The sequence below is a fragment of the Schistocerca nitens genome, chromosome 3 (assembly GCF_023898315.1).
Source record: "Schistocerca nitens isolate TAMUIC-IGC-003100 chromosome 3, iqSchNite1.1, whole genome shotgun sequence".
NCBI classification, from domain to species: domain Eukaryota; kingdom Metazoa; phylum Arthropoda; class Insecta; order Orthoptera; family Acrididae; genus Schistocerca; species Schistocerca nitens.
This window is the reverse complement of record NC_064616.1, coordinates 274072701-274089464: the sequence shown is the minus strand read 5'-3', so window position 1 is coordinate 274089464 and position 16764 is coordinate 274072701. Positions and strand designations below refer to the sequence as shown.

The 16764-nt window shown below is 39.8% G+C and overlaps 1 protein-coding gene across 4 annotated transcripts in view; it reads right to left on the bottom strand.

Annotated features, from left to right (window-relative positions):
* Window positions 1–16764, bottom strand: part of LOC126248242 (probable histone-arginine methyltransferase CARMER) — a 105980-nt gene that overhangs the window by 67019 nt on the left and 22197 nt on the right. For all 4 annotated transcript variants that reach the window (XM_049949082.1, XM_049949085.1, XM_049949083.1 and 1 more), the window contains exons 4-5: window positions 12009–12224; window positions 11428–11605 (exon numbers count right to left, since the gene is read on the bottom strand). In XM_049949082.1, coding sequence (XP_049805039.1) covers window positions 11428–11605; window positions 12009–12224 — 394 coding nt within the window. The remainder of the gene's footprint in view (window positions 1–11427; window positions 11606–12008; window positions 12225–16764) is intronic.

Here is a 16764-nt window from a genome sequence, read left to right as displayed (position 1 = left end):
AAGATGCAAATTTGGCCAAAAACGAAAACTACAAAATTGGGCAAAAAAGAAAGATGCATATTTTAAAAAAAAAAGATAGATGCAAATTTTGCTACAAACATATGCAAATTTTCAGGTACCTGAGAATTATATTATGTACAGAATATAGAATGAAGCATCTAACACCATGTCTGTCTGCCAGTGAACTACACTTGAAAGAACTACAAATACTTTTTACACTCATTTTATTATTTAATTTTTCTTTCTGATGAAGGTTTTGAACTGGCATTGATGAAGTTAAAAATAGCTTTTTATCTTGCCTTAACAAAAAGAAAAAAAAATGCATTTCTCTCTCTCTCTCTCCCTCTCTCTCTCTCTCTCTCTCTCTCTCTCCCTCTCTCTCTCTCTCTCTCTCTCTCTCTCTCTCTCTCCCTCTCTCTCCCTCTCCCTCTCTCTCCCTCTCTCTCTCTCTCCCTCTCTCTCTCTCTCCTCCCCCCCCCCTAAAGAATTTATTCGGAAGTCCAGATGATAGTTAAGTTTCTATGTGCACTAAGTCTCTAAATAGATTGCAACACATAATGTTACTCTGCAAGTTTCCATTTGTATCTGGTTTCCTGGTCTATTTTCTTTTATGGAAAACAAATGGAAAACAAGCATCTGTGAATTAGCGTATTTTTCTTTGAATGTTTACCCACAGTAACATTCGGAAATGCCTTCCTTAAGGGGATTCTCATTGTCAGAGCACCTCCCTCTACCAGCTTTTCTTGGTTCTGTTGCATGTTGTTCTACAGTTTACCTAAGAAATGAGAGAGAAAACTCCGTGTGCCATTTTTCACCCTGTAATAAACCCATGGAGAGCATGAGCATTTAAAATGCACAAATACAGAATGTGAAAAAAATGTTTCTTATATCATTTCAGCCTTACACACTGATATTGTTGAGGTCAGTACCTTGTCACAACAGACACCTGCCCGTATACTTCAATTGTAATCTACAATACATTGGGGTATCTTTATCCTCCACCCAATATTTCTGTCAAGTTTCTCTGTTTCAATGATTTTGTTGTGTTTCATGAGCTCAAACATTCACACTTCTCTTATCGCAATACTTGAGAGCAATCATTTTGTCAGCTGACTAGCTCAGTTTCTCATTTCAGTTTCCTCTGCAGTTCTGGCATGTTGCGTCTATTCTTACGAACAGTCCCCAATATGCGGTTGTTCCATGGTTGTGAAGGCAGAGCAATAGGTCTGGGCTAGCATATCAGTTGCTGATATACAGAGTATTTCTCTGTCCAAATGTGGTCTCTCAACACTTAGGAGCCAGTTGCTTTGAGGAGTATTGGGCCTACGAAACCTGCCATTTACACCATTGTTTAAAGTGTTACTGGCACATGTGTAATTGACGTATCTTCAAGGATAATACAGACAATAAAAGGACCAAGCTTCAAGATTTATTTTTCATCATCACTATAGTTCTTTAATAAATTAAAAATTTTAAAGTAATAAAAGAAAGTATAATTATCCTTCAAAAAGTTTGTGAGGGGAGTTACTGAGCAATTTCTTCCATTCGAGCTTCCAAAATTTCTGGCTCACTGAACAAACGTGATACATTTGTAGCAGAATTAAAGGTAACTGCAAAACCTAATGAGTACACACATGAAATTACATCAATGTGATCATACTGGCTCACTCATTTGAGACGGCAGCTGCTACATTCACTAATGTTTTTATCAAAAGAATTCTAAAAATTGACAAAAGGAGACAGTAAAAGTCAAGGGACAGGTAGCAAGACGTCTGTACATTGTTCTCATACACAATATGTCCAGTTTTCAAGCAACAGACAGCTCATACATTGAGAAAATCACAGCCTGACCAATACTCAGGCATAGTCTTTAAACACAAAGTTGTGGCAAGAGCTCTGGCTTGGTCTATGAAATGTTGAGTGTTCACAAACTGAGTAAGTTAATAACATGTTTGTTCACATCTGCCCCTTATGCAAGCAGTTATGATTGATAGAGTTGTTGGATATCATCCTGAGGGATGTTGTTGTTGTGGTCTTCAGTCCTGAGACTGGTTTGATGCAGCTCTCCATGCTACTCTATCCTGTGCAAGCTGCTTCATCTCCCAGTACCTACTGCAACCTACATCCTTCTGAATCTGCTTAGTGTATTCATCTCTTGGTCTCCCTCTACGATTTTTACCCTCCACGCTGCCCTCCAATGCTAAATTTGTGATCCCTTGATGCCTCAAAACATGTCCTACCAACCGATCCCTTCTTCTAGTCAAGTTGTGCCACAAACTTCTCTTCTCCCCAATCCTATTCAATACCTCCTCATTAGTTATGTGATCTACCCACCTTATCTTCAGCATTCTTCTGTAGCACCACATTTCGAAAGCTTCTATTCTCTTCTTGTCCAAACTGGTTATCGTCCATGTTTCACTTCCATACATGGCTACACTCCATACAAATACTTTCAGAAACGACTTCCTGACACTTAAATCTATACTCGATGTTAACAAATTTCTCTTCTTCAGAAACAATTTCCTTGCCATTGCCAGTCTACATTTTATATCCTCTCTACTTCGACCATCATCAGTTATTTTACTCCCTAAATAGCAAAATTCCTTTACTACTTTAAGTGTCTCATTTCCTAATCTAATCCCCTCAGCATCACCCGATTTAATTTGACTACATTCCATTATCCTCGTTTTGCTTTTGTTGATGTTCATCTTATATCCTCCTTTCAAGACACTGTCCATTCCTTTCAACTTTCTCTTCCAAGTCCTTTGCTGTCTCTGACAGAATTACAATGTCATCGGCGAACCTCAAAGTTTTTATTTCTTCTCCATGGATTTTAATACCTACTCCGAATTTTTCTTTTGTTTCCTTTACTGCTTGCTCAATATACAGATTGAATAACATCGGGGAGAGGCTACAACCCTGTCTTCACTACTTTCCCAACCACTGCTTCCCTTTCATGCCCCTCGACTCTTATAACTGCCATCTGGTTTCTGTACAAATTGTAAATAGCCTTTCGCTCCCTGTATTTTACCCCTGCCACCTTCAGAATTTGAAAGAGAGTATTCCAGTTAACGTTGTCAAAAGCTTTATCTAAGTCTACAAATGCTAGAAACGTAGGTTTGCCTTTTCTTAATCTTTCTTCTAAGATAAGTCGTAAGGTTAGTATTGCCTCTCGTGTTCCAACATTTCTACGGAATCCAAACTGATCTTCCCCGAGGTCCGCTTCTACCAGTTTTTCCATTCGTCTGTAAAGAATTCGCGTTAGTATTTTGCAGCTGTGACTTATTAAACTGATAGTTCGGTAATTTTCACATCTGTCAACACCTGCTTTCTTTGGTATTGGAATTATTATATTCTTCTTGAAGTCTGTGGGTATTTCGCCTGTCTCATACATCTTGCTCACCAGATGGTAGAGTTTTGTCATGACTGGCTCTCCCAAGGCCATCAGTAGTTCTAATGGAATGTTGTCTACTCCCGGGGCCTTGTTTCGACTCAGGTCTTTCAGTGCTCTGTCAAACTCTTCACGCAGTATCTTATCTCCCATTTCATCTTCATCTACATCCTCTTCCATTTCTATAATATTGTCCTCAAGTACATCGCCCTTGTATAAACCCTCTATATACTCCTTCCACCTTCCTGCCTTCCCTTCTTTGCTTAGAACTGGGTTGCCATCTGAGCTCTTGATATTCATACAAGTGATTCTCTTCTCTCCAAAGGTCTCTTTAATTTTCCTGTAGGCAGTATCTATCTTACCCCTAGTGAGACAAGCGTCTACATCCTTACATTTGTCCTCTAGCCATCCCTGCTTAGCCATTTTGCACTTTCTGTCGATCTCATTTTTGAGACGTTTGTATTCCCTTTTGCCTGCTTCATTTACTGCATTTTTATATTTTCTCCTTTCATCAATTAAATTCAATATTTCTTCTGTTACCCAAGGATTTCTATTAGCCCTCGTCTTTTTACCTACTTGATCCTCTGCTGCCTTCACTACTTCATCCCTCAGAGCTACCCATTCTTCTTCTACTGTATTTCTTTCCCCCATTCCTGTCAATTGTTCCCTTATGCTCTCCCTGAAACTCTCTACAACCTCTGGTTCTTTCAGTTTATCCAGGTCCCATCTCCTTAAATTCCCACCTTTTTGCAGTTTCTTCAGTTTCAATCTGCAGTTCATAACCAATAGATTGTGGTCAGAATCCACATCTGCCCCTGGAAATGTCTTACAATTTAAAACCTGGTTCCTAAATCTCTGTCTTACCATTATATAATCTATCTGATACCTATTAGTATCTCCATGATTCTTCCATGTATACAACCTTCTTTTATGATTCTTGAACCAAGTGTTAGCTATGATTAAGTTATGCTCTGTGCAAAATTCTACAAGGCGGCTTCCTCTTTCATTTCTTCCCCCCAATCCATATTCACCTACTATGTTTCCTTCTCTCCCTTTTCCTACTGACGAATTCCAGTCACCCATGACTATTAAATTTTCGTCTCCCTTCACTACCTGAATAATTTCTTTTATCTCGTCATACATTTCATCAATTTCTCCATTATCTGCAGAGCTAGTTGGCATATAAACTTTTACTACTGTAGTAGGCATGGGCTTTGTGTCTATCTTGTCCACAATAATGCGTTCACTATGCTGTTTGTAGTAGCTAACCCGCACTCCTATTTTTTTATTCATTATTAAACCCACTCCTGCATTACCCCCATTTGATTTTGTATTTATAACCCTGTAATCACTTGACCAAAAGTCTTGTTCCTCCTGCCACCGAACTTCACTAATTCCCACTATATCTAACTTTAACCTATCCATTTCCCTTTTTAAATTTTCTAACCTACCTGCCCGATTAAGGGATCTGACATTCCACGCTCCGATCCTTAGAATGCCGGTTTTCTTTCTCCTGATAACGACGTCCTCTTGAGTAGTCCCCGCCCGGAGATCCGAATGGGGGACTATTTTTTACCTCCGGAATATTTTACCCAAGAGGACGCCATCATCATTTAATCATACAGTAAAGCTGAGGGATATTGTGCCAGATTCTGTCCAATTGCTGCATTAGATCATGAAAATCCCGAGATGGCTGGGGAGTCGTGCCCACAATGATTAAAATGTTCTCAATTGAGGAGAGAGATGGTGACCTTGCTGACCACGGTATGGTTTGGCAAATATGAAAACAAGCAACAGAAACACTTGTGTGTGGGTAGGCATTATGTTGCTGAAATGTAAGCCCAGACTGGCTTCCCACGAGGTGCAACAAAACATGGTGTAGAATTTCATCATACAATATGCGTTAGATGAGTATGTGCCAAGCAAGATCGTAAGAGATGGAAAAAAGCCACCGTGGTACAACAACCGAGTTAGAAAACTGTTGCGAAAGCAAAGGGGACTTCACAGCAAACATAAACATAGCCAAAGCCTTGTAGGCAAACAAAAATTACGCGAAGCAAAATGTAGTGTGAGGAGGGCTATGTGACAGGCGTTCAATGAATTTGAAAGTAAAGTTCTATGTACTGACTTGGCAGAAACTCCTAAGAAATTTTGGTCTTTTGTCAAAGCGGTAGGTGGACCAAAACAAAATGTCCAGACACTCTGTGACCTAAATGGTACTGAAACAGAGGATGACAGACTAAAGGCCGAAATACTAAATGTCTTTTTCCAAAGCTGTTTCACAGAGTAAGACTGCACTGTAGTTCCTTCTCTAGATTGTCGCACAGATGACAAAATGGTAGATATCAAAATAGAAGACAGAGAGAGAGAAAAACAATTAAAATCGCTCAAAAGAGGAAAGGCTGCTGGACCTGATGGGATACCAGTTCGATTTTACACAGAGTACGCGAAGGAACTTGCCCCCCCCCCCCCCTTCTTGCAGCAGTGTACCGTAGGTCTCTAGAAGAACGTAGCGTTCCAAAGGATTGGAAAAGGACACAGGTCATCCCCGTTTTCAAGAGGGGACGTCGAACAGATGTGCAGAACTATAGACCTATATCTCTAACGTCGATCAGTTGTTGAATTTTGGAACACGTATTATGTTCAAGCATAATGACTTTTCTGGAGACTAGAAACCTACTCTGTAGGAATCAGCATGGGTTTCGAAAAAGACGATCGTGTGAAACACAGCTCGCGCTATTCATCCATGAGACTCAGAGGGCCATAGACACAGGTTCCCAGGTACATGCCGTGTTTCTTGACTTCCGCAAGGCGTTCGATACAGTTCCCCACAGTCGTTTAATGAACAAAGTAAGGGCATATGGACTATCAGACCAATTGTGTGATTGGATTGAAGAGTTCCTAGATAACAGAATGCAGCATGTCATTCTCAATGGAGAGAAGTCTTCCGAAGTAAGAGTGATTTCAGGTGGTCCGCAGGGGAGTGTCGTAGGACCGTTGCTATTCACAATGTACATAAATGACGTTATGGACGACATTGGAAGTTCACTGAGGCCTTTTGCGGATGATGCTGTGGTATATCGAGAGGTTGTAACAATGGAAAATTGTACTGAAATGCAGGAAGATCTGCAGCGAATTGACGCATGGTGCAGGGAATGGCAATTGAATCTCAATGTAGACAAGTGTAATGTGCTGCGAATACATAGAAAGAAAGATCCTTTATCGTTTAGCTACAATATAGCAGGTCAGCAACTGGAAGCAGTTAATTCCATATATTATCTGGGAGTATGCATTAGGAGTGATTTAAAATGGAATGATCATATCAAGTTGATTGTCGGTAAAGCAGATGCCAGACACATTCATTGGAAGAATCTTCAGGAAATGCAATCCGAAAACAAAGGAAGTAGGTTACAGTACACTTGTTCGCCCACTGCTTGAATGCTGCTCAGCAGTATGGGATCCGTACCAGATATGGTTGATAGAAGAGATAGAGAAGATCCAACGGAGAGCAGCGCGCTTCGTTACAGGATCATTTACTAATCGCGAAAGCATTACGGAGATGAGAGATAAACTCCAGTGGAAGACTCTGCAGGAGAGACGCTCAGTAGCTCGATACGGGCTATTGTTGAAGTTTCGAGAACATACCTTCACCGAGGAGTCAAGTAGTATATTGCTCCCTCATACGTGTATCTCTCGAAGAGATCATGAGGATAAAATCAGAGAGATTAGAGCCCACACAGAAGCATACCGACAATCCTCCTTTCCACGAACAATACGAGACTGGAATAGAAGGGAGAACCGATAGAGGTACTCAAGGTACCCTCCGCCACACACCGTCAGGTGGCTTGTGGAGTATGGATGTAGATTTAGATGTAGACACACAGCTGTGATGTAAGGGTGCTTTCAGTTGACAACCGAAGGAGTCCTGCTACAAAAAGAAATGGCAACCCAGACCATCACTCCCGGTTGCTGTATCATATGGTAAGTGATAGTCAGGTTGGTATCCCACCACTGTCTGGGTCATCTCCACACACGTCTTCAGCCTGGAACTTCATTGACTGGAGCAGAGTTGTCTTCAGTGATGAGTCCCACCTTGAACTGATCTCTGATGACAAGCAAAGAGGTGTCTGGAATTGTTTTGGACAGTAGTGGGATACCAACCAGACTGCCATATCTGTCACACAGCCCTACAACCAGGAGTGATGGTCTGGAGTGTCATTTCATTTCATAGCAGGACCATTGGTTGTCATCCACAGCGACCTTACAGCACAGCGGTACACTGACAATATTCCATGCCCGTTTTGTTGCCGGTCACGCTAAGCCAACCCGGGCTTACATTTCAACAATATAATGCCCCATCGTATGTGATGGGAGTATCTACTGCTTGCCTAACCCTACTTGACCAGAAAGGTCGCCAGATCTCTTCCCAATAAAGAACATTTGGAGCATTTGGGCAGGGCCATCCAACAAGCTTGGGATTTTGATGACCTAATGTGCCAATTGGACAGAATTTGGCACAACATCCCACAACTATCAGTCAATGTTGAGCCAAATAACTGCTTGCATAAGGACCAGAGATGGAAAAATGCTTCACTGACTTGCTCAAATTGTGAAGCTCTTTCTCTTTAATTAATTTTTCTGAAATTGTAATCATTTGTTTATCTGTATATGTATGTCACATCTACTGTTTTCTGTCCCATTCAGATAATTCCTTTGTTGTGCATCCTTTTTTTCAATGTATCAGATAATTTTAATTAGGTGTTAAGTTTTAATAATGACATTTTACATTTATGCTGGTGGTTTCAATCGAAACCACCGTGTCGAAAAGCATTTTCAATTTAGAGGTTGTGTATGTAGTGAATCTTTGAAAACAGAACACATTACTGAATAACTGGTGGTCTAATTGTGAAAAATTCATACATATAATTCAATTTTTAAATTATTGTGATGTTTATTCCATGAAGTCAATAAAATTGACAGCGAACAAAAAAGAAGATGGGAGCATAACTACGATCAACTGTCCAAAAATTGTCAAGGATTATATTAAAAACATGGTATTCATTGACAAAGCAGACATGTTTCAGGCAACATGTGCCACTGACTGCAAAAGCAGAAGATGGTAGACAGATTATTCTAGCACCTCACTGATGGCAGTACATAAAATTTAAATGTTCACAAACTTTCCAATCAGTTGCCCAAGTTGTTACTGAAATCTTTCTTGTGTGAGGTAACTACAGGATTTATTGGGGCACATGTTTCACCCCCCCCCCCTGCCCCCTCTGGGGAGGAGGAAGCCTGATAGTTAAAAAAATCACTTCCAGGCCTACATCTCAAAGGCAGTGCATACTGATAAAGCATAAAGCAGCACACATGCCTGAAGAGCACTTCACACTGTGCCTGTTGTAGTGGCAAGCACAATCCCAAACAATAAGGGTGTGTTGCATGCGCAAAGTTCGATTATGTATGATGAAGGGAAGTGTGTGTTTTCAGCTGTACCAGAAGTAGTGCTTTCACTTGTGAGGACTGAACATGAAGAATGCTAAGGAATTTTTATGCAATTGGAATGTATAACATGTGGATGATATAACTAAAAATTTTCATTTGCAATAAATAAAAATGTGACAGTTTTTACGCATAGGTCTACTAATGCTGATATCACGATGGTGGTTTAACACTGAAACCACCATTTTATGCCCTCATGACACATTAAAATTAAAAATAAATATTATATTTCAGTTTACCTGATGCAATTCCATAAGAAAAGTGTAATTTCAACTGAGTTTTAAACATCAAAATAATTTGTGGTTAAAATGATAAGAATGCAAGGTCTGCAATAGATTTCAGATGTTCCAATTTTTGTTCCTGAAGATCCTTCAGTAATTCAAAAATAGAAGGTTTTAAAACAGTAAACTGTTCCAGTCTCCGTACTTTCTATTTAATTCCGTCGAAAACTGTTGCAGCTGAAAGTGTGAATGTATGCAGCTTCAGAAAGTTTACAACTGTACAACCAATTTCATCATGTGCTCTATGCTTATAAACTTAACATGAAGTGCATCTTTATGTACAGAACAATGAATCCAATCTGTCTATCACTATAATTGTTTGCTCTTTCACCATCACTAAATCTTTAAATTCTTTCTGCACAATGTTGTAATGTCGCCCCATAACAAATTTGTAGTATCTGTCAATTAGTTATGTGCCTGCATAATAGATATTGGGAATTCGCATCATTCTCTCTTTCATTCCAATTCAGTTTTAAAGACTCATCATGACAGATCACTAGATTGCCTCTTTGTGCAAACAGTCACTGGACCTGTCAAGTTCCTCTATATCATGAACAAATAGCATAGGGTAAATAGCACTGACACCTCATCTCTGCCAAACTGAAGAATGTCCTGCCAACTGAAAAATGACACACCAAATGCTGGAAGCAAGTGTCACATTTTGCTGCTAAATGAAATGTCGCACTGTACCAAGTACATCCAAGAAGGACTGAGCAAAGCCGAGACAGGCCGAACGTCGGTCCACATGCATGCAGCACATCATGCTCACATGCACTTTTGCATGATCTGGCTGCCTCTGGATTAGAGTGTTTCCACATGGAAAAATGAAACCATGATGTACCATCGCTCAGACAGTTTCAATTATAGAACAGTCAGTGCCTATGAAACTTTTCAAATATTAGGGGAAACTTCAGAAGTTTCCATTCATGTACTAACAGACCTATGTATGTATTGCAGTGTTCAAATTACAATGACGATGAATAGGTCATCATCATTTAAAGGGACTAAACTACTCTGGTATCAGTCCCTCTATTTACAAGAAAACTACTTAAAAAGATACAAAACGACAGATGGGGAATTGAGAACTCCAGGGTCTGTGACAATGTCATCGTGGTTGATAATGTATGGAACAGTAGCTTCAGTCCTAAAGTTGAAAGTGAGATAAAACCCATGGAGCTATAACTGTAGCTGGACAGTAAGGTCATCATAGTACAACTAAAATGGGGTGAGGAAATGCAGACTTTATGAATAGACAGCCAATGAGCTTAGAAAGTTAGAAAAATGAAACACTTACAGTAAAGTTTAAAAAGGCAACAACGATGTCGAGGGACAGAATAGCTTGAGGCCATTTGGGGCCAAAGACAACTCTAAGAACACGACAAGAAGGGGCAGCTGGATGCCCTTGCATTAGTTTCCAACTGTATCCCTGCTAGTCTTGCCATTTTTGGGTGATTCATACAGTCTGGACTGTTGCTTGTGAAACAGCCTAGTAACACAGATGGGTAGTCATCTCTCAACTTATGGTTACTTTAATATCACTGACGTAAAAAAACACCTTTTAAAAACAAAATGTTTCTTAAGTGTAACTATTTGATGACACGGCAAAAATCACATCTTATTCTTATAAATGAACCAACAGTGTTTACAGTCACTAAAGGAAACAAAGCCAATATTCCATTTTCAAAGGAACAACTTCACATTAAATTTCATTACAGGCACATGGTCTTGTTAAAAGTGGACAAGCAGTAAATTTTGGACAGAGAAGAGAAGGCTTCACCGAGCACAATGAATATACTAACTGGGTACCTTTACACTGCCTAATTTTTTTTTCTGTCTGGTTGACTACAAGTTTCCATGTCCATTGTTGCTTATTTCCACAATTTAGGTAGAATAATGATACTATGTACACTGTTCTAAACCTGCATCCTCTCCCCAATCTTTAGTAAGTTTCGGAAGAACCTATAAGTGACTTCTAAGCCCTCAATTACAACAATTCTCAAAATCAATGTTTAAGTCTCAGAACATCTATTATGGCATTTAGTATAATCAGAATGGACAACATATTACTACAATTTAAGATCAATGCTGTATAACACCACACCAAATATTTTCTCGCATGCAGTGACCAACCTAGTCTACCAAGTCTTCACAGAAATATCTCAATATTATTGAGCAATCTATTCTTGCCCAATGATGTCATTACACAAACAAACAAGATGCATTTTTCTCTCTGCTGTAAGAAATACTGCTTACCTCCATCCTTAAGCCACTTTTTAGCATGTAGGTATGTTTCTAACATTCTTTCGTTGTACAACATGTAACCCATTGGTTCTGAAACAATGACATCAACTTTCTCTGTAAGAGATATTTCTTCTACCTTGCCTGCAATTACTACTATCTTTCCTTTCAAATTGTTTGCATTCACCAGGGTCTGAAACATATGGAGTAAATAGACAATAGCTAAAAAAATTATCAGATGAAAATATTAAGCAAATCAATTTACGCCAGTCGCCATTTACACCTAACACTCATCAAATCATCATGTTAAAATGTAATTTCATGTCTACTTGAAAAAATATTAGATTCACACATTGTTCTTCAAAACATATAGACTGAAACATTTATAACAGATTGAAAAATTAATTTTTCAGCAATATTGAGCATGTATACACAAGTTTCAGAAAACTGTATAGCAAACCACTGCCAGCTTCTTTTCTTGATAACAATGAACAAATCATTGTTCAGTATAAATGAGGCATCACAGCTGACTGGGGTACCAGAGTCAGAGATAGGTGAAAAGGGGAGGGGAGGTACGATATGCAATGGTCACTTACCTCTGCATGGTGTGCCATTGTGCTTGCCTCAACTGCATAAACTTTTCTTGCTCCAGCTTGAATAGCAAAAAATGACAAAATTCCTGACCCCGCACCAACATCTAAGACAACTTTATCTTTGAAATCATCTAAATTTGCCAAAATTGCTCTTTGGTACGTGCTTGTCCTAATGTAATCTTGCATCATATTTTGTTGTTGGGATAAATATCCATAAAACTGTAAATGAAAAATTTGAACAATGAAAGTTAAACTCTAATTTCAGAGCTTAAAATATTTTTTTGTTGCAGCTAAAAATTAAGAGCAGAAACACTAATGCTGGCTGAATGGTCACCAAAGAATCACAAGTTTTTTTTTCGTCTTTGAGAATGCAGCATCTAAATGATTAACCTAATAAACTGCACTGAAAGCAAATAATATTTTATTATGAATCATAACAGGAATGAAAATTGAAGGAACCACAAAAAAACTCCAGGAACAGTATCTGCAATGAAACACCAATGATTAATCAGCGGCATTCATAATACTGATCATGACAAATGCAACTGTCACAAACCAGACCTCTCCCCAAAACCTTAAGCTTCATGTAGCTAAGCTCATCCTGTCAGTTTCTTATTACCAACCCACCTTCCATTAGGTAACCTTCCAAGTCATTTCATAAGGTGAGAAGCAGTTATCATCAGTCTGATGATCAGGCTGCATGCCCAGCCAATAGCAATTTCAGGTATTTCCAACTCCTATAGTTTCAATTAGCCATTCATTTGTCTCTCTGTACCTCCTCATCTCCATAATGCTCAACATAGGTAACTCCTTTGCATGTTGTACAATTCAGTTTTTGGATGGTTTACACGTATTGCACCCCAGCAAGAAAAGTGACAAGTCGAAAAATTGCATCTTTACTTTATGCCATTGAGAATTGCCTCTGAAGAGGCCCTATGTGCACAAAAAATATAATGAAACTTACAGCCAACAACACTTATTTGAAATTTAAAGGAAGTTTATACTGTTTCAATATAAGTTTTATATAATTATTTCTTCAGGTTGAGTTTTCTCAGGTATCACATTTTTGAGTTGTGTCACTGTGCTTATCTGGCTGTAAAAAGGACACCAGCTTATCATGGTATTTGACAATCAGTTCAGTATAATGAAGTCTCATAACAGTACTCCACAGTAAAGTGACAAACAGGAAGGGTAGGGAGTATGATAGCCACCAAAACAAGATACTTAGTTACCTTCAACACCCAGCTCAAAATCTGGTACCACCATGTGTATTTTTGTGAATAAAGGTACCACAAAGATCAACATAGCCTAATTCTAAGCTACACCTAATCTGCAAGCTCCCTTTCCTATTCCATCTGCAAATGTTACGTGGAAAGAAAAACTATCAGTCAGCTCCTATTCTACCTAGCCTCTTGAAACATGCACTCTGAAATTTTCGAGTAAACCTATTTGTGATACGCACCACCTCTCTGTAGTTTCTGCGACTGGAGTTTAATGATCACCTCTGACAGTATTGCACATACTAAATGAACATGTAATGAAATGTTCTGCTCTTCTTTGGATCTTTCATATCTCCTCTACTGATCTGACATGGTAAGGGTCCCTAATTGACGAGCAATGCCCAAGAACTGGTCAAATGAACTTTAAGCTACTCTTTCATGGGTTCATTATGTTTAATTACTATTCTCCCAACGAATCACAGCCTGGCGCTTAACTTTTCTTCAACCAGTTTTATGCAGTCATTCCACTTTATGCCACTCTAAATAGTTACTCCCCGATACTGATGGTTGTGGCGAAAGTCATTGAAACTATTCCCCCCCCCCCCCTGCAGATACCAACCTGGTTGGAAAATGAGACATACAAATGAGAGGATGAGATGAGAATTACACGTGTGAATACTGAACACGCGAACATAGTGACACATATTTAGAACAGTATTGTACAGGACAATACTGGTTTCATGGTACAAAATGATTACAGAACAGCAGACACAGTTGACACGACGAAATGAGGTCTACATGCCTTCAAAGTAGTCTCCTACAATGTTCACCAAATGCTACCAACAATGTGGGAGGTGTCAATACCATTTACATCACTTTTTGCCACACCATTTCTAAGTTGGATCATCAGTTGTTGCACAGCATTGGCAGTGTCATAGTGTCACGAACAGCCTATCGGGTGTAGGGGAGCATCACAGTTGCTGCCGTACACACACTGCTTTATGTGGTTTCATATTGTCATGCCATATGACAGCACTGCTGCCCTGTCCACAAGATTCAGACATTTCTCCCGAATGCTACATTGTACTTGTAGCACTAAGGTGTCCCTGTAGTACTCTATGCTCATTGCTCTGTCATGTGACACAGAAAGCATTACTCATGAGGGCTTCGACCCATTCACTGTGACATTCTCTTCCATTTCTCCCTCAGAGAATGGCTACTTTAATGTTCGTGCACTGCTCAAGATGAGTACTTCCATCTTCCACAAAGCTCACCACACAACTGACATCACAGTGCACTCTGTGCTATTACCAGCAATCACAGAGCTATCTGTTGTTGGAATACACACTATGCCTATATAGCCCCCACATGACAAATAGCAGTTTGTGACCCGCTCACTTACCTGCGGAGAGGGGGGGAGTAGTTGCAATTACGAACTTATAGCACGCTGGAATAATTGTAGGTCAGCACTTCTGTTAATCAGTACAACAAAAAATTCACAAAAGCTGCAAATTTCTCTGTTTCTTTATTCATACAATGACTAGTTTTGGACTGGGACCCATTTTCAAATCATCGTAACAGAAATCAAATTGGTATTTCCAAAAAATGCAAAAGCCATGCAAAAAATGTGAAAACTAAAAGTTACAGCGTATACAGGCTATCTGTTTGAAAATAGATCCCTGCCCAAAACAGGTCATCAAATGAATAAAAAAAAGTGAAATTTGCAACTTTGGCTAGTTGCAATTATTTTTGTCCCAAACCTTGTATTACAGATGTTGTCAACAGAGAAATTTAACAACGAATCATTCTGCCTATTTATGCACAATATTTATTTAATCTGATGTGATAATGGATATCAGGCCCCTCTTACATCGGACCAGGGTTTCACACATACAGTACCTTTATTACATCATAGTTAGCTAAGAATCTTTATATTTTTGTTGGGCGTAGAGAGGTGTTAATGCCTTCTTGTACAATGCAGTTATGTGCTCAGTACGATTTAAATTTTCATCTATTATTACTCCTAGACTCTTCGCTGAGGGAGAGAGATTGATATTTGTCCCAATTAGGGTTAAAGATGGTAGGGATTCCAGATATTTGTGGCTAAAGAGCATAGAATAACCCACCAGTACCACTTGCATTCTTATCAATCGTCTGAATTATTATGGTTTTATACACGGCGTAGAATTTTCGGCACATTAGAAAAAGAAATTCAGAGGAAAAGACACGTTTTGGAAATATCTTTGATGTGCAGCAGAATGTACGCTGCATATTTTCGTATTACAAAAGTATAAAGTGGAATTCCACCACCCAACACTGCATGTTACTTTCCAAATCATTGAAATCGAGATTGCAATACACTTCTATAACCCAGTCATAGCTCATGTTACGTGATGTCGGCAGCTGATGACAGCGGATATTCAGAGCATAGGACATGTGACGTAGTCTGCCAACAGTATCACTGTTAAGTAGCACGAATACACAAGCAGGGAAAGTTAATAGTTTAAATTAATATACATAATACAAAATTGTTGAGGCTTTCGTGGCCACTTGTTGACAAACTGCCTATTGGCTTCTGTCTCGGGTTCTTCGGCCGACGTTCATCTAATGATTTTTCTGACGTTTCGCCAGCACGAGTGGCTGGCATTGTCAAAGCTTCACCCTCCATTGCCGGTGGTGAACTGGAGCCGAGCTCGCGGGCGCAGGCTATATGTACCTGGCGCGCCAACGTCCGAGGGCTTCTCCGCGGTCATTTCCGGTGCGGTTCTCCTCTTGCTACCTGCGACGGTCGTTCGCTGCAGTACGGGAAGCCAGGATCCGTTGACCTTAAGGCTTTCCTCTTTCTTGTTCAAACTGTTCGCGTGTTTTTGTATTTCTACAGCTTCTCTGAACAAGCGCGTGTGATAGTGCTTCTCTACAGCCAGAACTTCCGTGTCGGCAAATTTAATTACATGGTCGGTCTCATTCAGTGCGTGCTCTGCCACGGCCGATTTCTCCACCTGCCCCAACCTGCAATGTCGCTTATGCTCTTTGATCCTGGTGTTAATGGATCGTCCAGTCATTCCGACATAAACTTTTCCGCATGTGCATGGTATGCGGTATATTCCCGACATTGCAAGTGGGTCTCTTTTCTCCTTCGCCGATCTAAGACACTCTTTGATCTTCCTTGTCGGTTTGAAAATCGTCTTTACGCCATGTTTGCGCAATATACGGCCGATTCTGTCCGTCACTCTGGGAATGTATGGCAGAAAGGCCGTACCCGACAATTCATGGTCGGTCTCATTCAGTGCGTGCTCTGCCACGGCCGATTTCTCCACCTGCCCCAACCTGCAATGTCGCTTATGCTCTTTGATCCTGGTGTTAATGGATCATCCAGTCATTCCGACATAAACTTTTCCGCATGTGCATGGTATGCGGTATATTCCCGACATTGCAAGTGGGTCTCTTTTCTCCTTCGCCGATCTAAGACACTCTTTGATCTTCCTTGTCGGTTTGAAAATCGTCTTTACGCCATGTTTGCGCAATATACGGCCGATTCT